Below are 3,241 nucleotides of genomic sequence, written 5' to 3'. Positions count from 1 at the left end.
AGGATTTATAGGGATATGCTAAATAGGGATGCCAGGGACCGGTATGTGGACAAAATCGGCTCTATTAACGGTTTGGATCCACATGAAATTCCCAACAAATAGTGGAGTACCTGACGGAGACTTTTTGCCTCAAATATCTTCGGCTACCTTGTTTGTTTTGTGAATATTGATTTTAAAATCGATTTAAATCATAAATCAGATTTTTTTTTTTTTAGGCCATATGTTATCGCCCAGCACTAAAAACAAGTAAAGAAGGCTCCCTTTAAAATCACTTAAGTTGTCAGTTAATTAAGCTCTTTTTTTACATCGAGTGCAATTTGTTGATTATAATGAGAGAATTTAGCTAAATCATGCAGGTTTAATTCGTTTCTTGTTTTAGGCTAATTAGGCATAATTAATGTGAACAATTATACAGCGCTTCAGGTTTAAACATGCAACAATTTCTTAATCAGTTTACAGACAAATGTGTTTTTTCCAAGAGTTATCTGTCAAAATAAAGGACAGGTAACGAATAACAAAAATGCATGTTGTTTTATTAAATGAGTTTGAAAATATAAATTAAAATATAGGCATAATATATGAAAATATTGACATTGCATATTAATCCATGTAGCATACCCCACTAAAATAGGCTACCACTTTTAATGCTCAGATGCAAAGAAAACCTCAATTTCTTTTGAATAATATATCGCATAATTAATATAATATAAATAATACTGCACACCTTTTAAATGTGTCCAATCTAAAATATGGTTTAATACCATGTAGCTTAGAAAATATAATCACAGAATCAGGCACAGGCTTGACATTTATCCTGCTTTAATTCGTTCTAAGAAATGCACATAACTTCATAAATACCAAACTTTCACCTGTGAATATTACATTTTTAAATATATTAAATATTTTAACTATAGTCTTTTTCTTTCATTTTCCGTGACTGAAGCCGTCAAATGTAACACATCAGGAGGCAAAACTGACGTCTATTAGCGAAAATGTGCTTTGATGCGCTTGTTTGATAACTTGTGGTTGAAGCGCCACTCAGCGGTCAAAAACTGCAAATGCACTTTACACACGCCGCCGCGATACGTGCGGCAGTAAAAAGGGTCTTTAGGCTGTCTACTTAGTGTAGGCATACAGAAGCAGTGTTAAATAAATGTTTCCACCACACGTATTATTGTACTACTGAAAATATCTGAGAACATGAGAAAATGAAAATGGAACAATAATGTCTTTATTTTCTTATTAATGTAAGATGAAGAGATAAAGAACAAAGATTAATAATAAGCTACACTTAAAAATCTATTATTTATCAGATATCTATCTTGCTACTTTAAAAAATCATTTTGAGTCACATTTGATATTCATGGGTCCTGTGCTGAAACTCTTTATACAAAGTGACATGCATCGACAGCTGAGAACTTATGAGTATAGCTTATATGCTGACTTTCATACAGTCATCTATTGCAAATACAGGTTCTTATGTTAATAATCCTTATTGATTTTCGTGTTAAATCATACGCTAAAGCTTTGGTTTTACTGAAATCACATTCTGCAAAGCTCCTGTTATCTTAAGGGAAACAGTAGATAACCACTGAAAGTGTTGTGTTTATGCTGGTTATCATATATCCTCGTTCCAGACCAAAGTCTCACATAGACAACATCTCCAACCTCCAGAATCAACACGACTCCTTTTGAGGAGTTTACATCATACTGATCCTGATGTCCATGTGCTACAACCAACTTCTCTCCGTTCTTCACAATGGAGGCAGTTGATGTAGTTGAGGAAGTAGTATAACCAAAGATAGAGAAGCTGAACATGTACGCTCCTTTCAGTGGAGCAGTGAAAATACCTAAAGCAGATAACGAAGAAAGAAGAGTATCAGCTGTACACAGTGGAATAGTTTTAAAACACGTCAGATCATTTGATTCTCTTGTTCACATTACACAACTGCAGAGAGGTGTAAATGAAGCAGAAGGATTCTCATTACTATTGAGTTTTGTCATTGATAATTACCTGTAAATGGGTTGTAGGCGTTCCCTATGTTTGTGAAGACGTTCCTGTAGGTTAGTGTGATTTCAGTGGTGAAAGGACCGATATGTCCAAAGCCAGATTCCATCAATGCAGCTGAAAATGCTATCTCTCTGTCTGTGATTGAAAAACATAAACAGAAATATTGTGATATATTACCATTTTACACTGAGAATGCACACGGTGATCTTAATAGAATTCAATCACAGTTTTACCTCTGTTTTCCTTTCTCAGCTCCTCCACTTGACTTTCAGTAAGATTAGACATTCCTGTGAAAATGTTTAAAATGCTTATTATAACAGATAGAGATAACATCATTTACACAGTGACTACTCAATTTTAGACTAACATTTACACTATGCAGTCTATTGCACTGGTGTTTTCCTGAGGATCTCTGATGAAAGAGTGAATGTGCTGGTAAGATACCATCAGTTTTCTTGTTCAGCTCTTCCAGAATGACTGTCTGTTGTTCTGTAGTTTTCTCTGAGTTCCTCAGTCGTGTCTCTAAATCTCTGATGTTGGCTTTCTGCTCAGTGACGGTGGCGGTCAGTTCTCTCAGTGCTGCGTGGATGTCAGGGAAACTCAGATGGCAGTATTGTTGGCTGTCAGCTGAAGCTTCATCTCTCCGAGGGTCTGTCTGAGCTGGATACTGTCTTCTGTCCTCAGTGCTGAGCTGTTGATGGATCTCATTCTCAGCGAGTCCTCCATCTATCTGCTGCTGTACCACAAACACAAAGGTTTCCAGCAGCAGCAGTGTACATAACAAACCCTTCATTCTTCACTGATGTCCAGCTCTGGTTCTGTCTTACTCACAGACCCTCATGCTCTTTTTATAGTGTCCTGATTTACTGTCTTCTGTGCTTGATTTATAGTGCTTCAGATAAAAAATTAGTTCAAGTTAAATGTTAACCGTATTTAAAGGGATGTTCCGGGTTCAATAGATGTTTAACTCTATTTATGAGGTTTGTGGCACAATGTTGAGCACAACAGAAGATAACTAATCTTTTTTAAATTGATATAGAAATGTCACGCCACTTTCTAGTATCCATGTGGATCTGGATGTAAATTTACAAAGACAAAATCAGCAAGTAATGTTGACATATAATGTTGAAATAGGGCATGATTTAATGTTTACTGGTTTAACTAAACAATGAGTTGACAGTTATTTCTGTGGTGATTGATATCATGCCACAAATGTTGCTGATGGAGTTT

General features: G+C 35.7%; 1 protein-coding gene across 1 annotated transcript; it reads right to left on the bottom strand.

Moving 5' to 3' along the window:
* Positions 1 to 1,229: 1,229 nt before the first annotated feature.
* Positions 1,230 to 2,864, bottom strand: LOC113070327 (cerebellin-4-like). The gene is made up of 4 exons (XM_026243591.1): positions 2,456 to 2,864; positions 2,245 to 2,298; positions 2,015 to 2,146; positions 1,230 to 1,850 (listed from the first exon to the last, which is right to left on the bottom strand). Exons 1-4 carry the CDS (start codon positions 2,802 to 2,804, stop codon positions 1,564 to 1,566), a joined length of 822 nt encoding a protein of 273 aa, XP_026099376.1. The 5' UTR covers positions 2,805 to 2,864; the 3' UTR covers positions 1,230 to 1,563.
* Between the last annotated feature and the right edge of the window lie 377 nt (positions 2,865 to 3,241).

The sequence above is a fragment of the Carassius auratus genome, unplaced genomic scaffold, assembly GCF_003368295.1.
Source record: "Carassius auratus strain Wakin unplaced genomic scaffold, ASM336829v1 scaf_tig00003761, whole genome shotgun sequence".
NCBI lineage: Eukaryota > Metazoa > Chordata > Actinopteri > Cypriniformes > Cyprinidae > Carassius > Carassius auratus.
This window is presented reverse-complemented; position numbering and strand designations above follow the sequence as displayed.

Bases quoted from the DNA above. Each gene is read 5' to 3' on its own strand.
- LOC113070327 (XM_026243591.1), bottom strand. From the start codon at position 2,804: ATGAAGGGTTTGTTATGTACACTGCTGCTGCTGGAAACCTTTGTGTTT. The intron at 2,147-2,244 runs GTAAAACTGTGA...TTTCAATCACAG, and splicing joins GCTGAGAAAGGAAAACAGAG to ACAGAGAGATAGCATTTTCA. The intron at 1,851-2,014 runs GTAATTATCAAT...TATCTGCTTTAG, and splicing joins CGCCTACAACCCATTTACAG to GTATTTTCACTGCTCCACTG.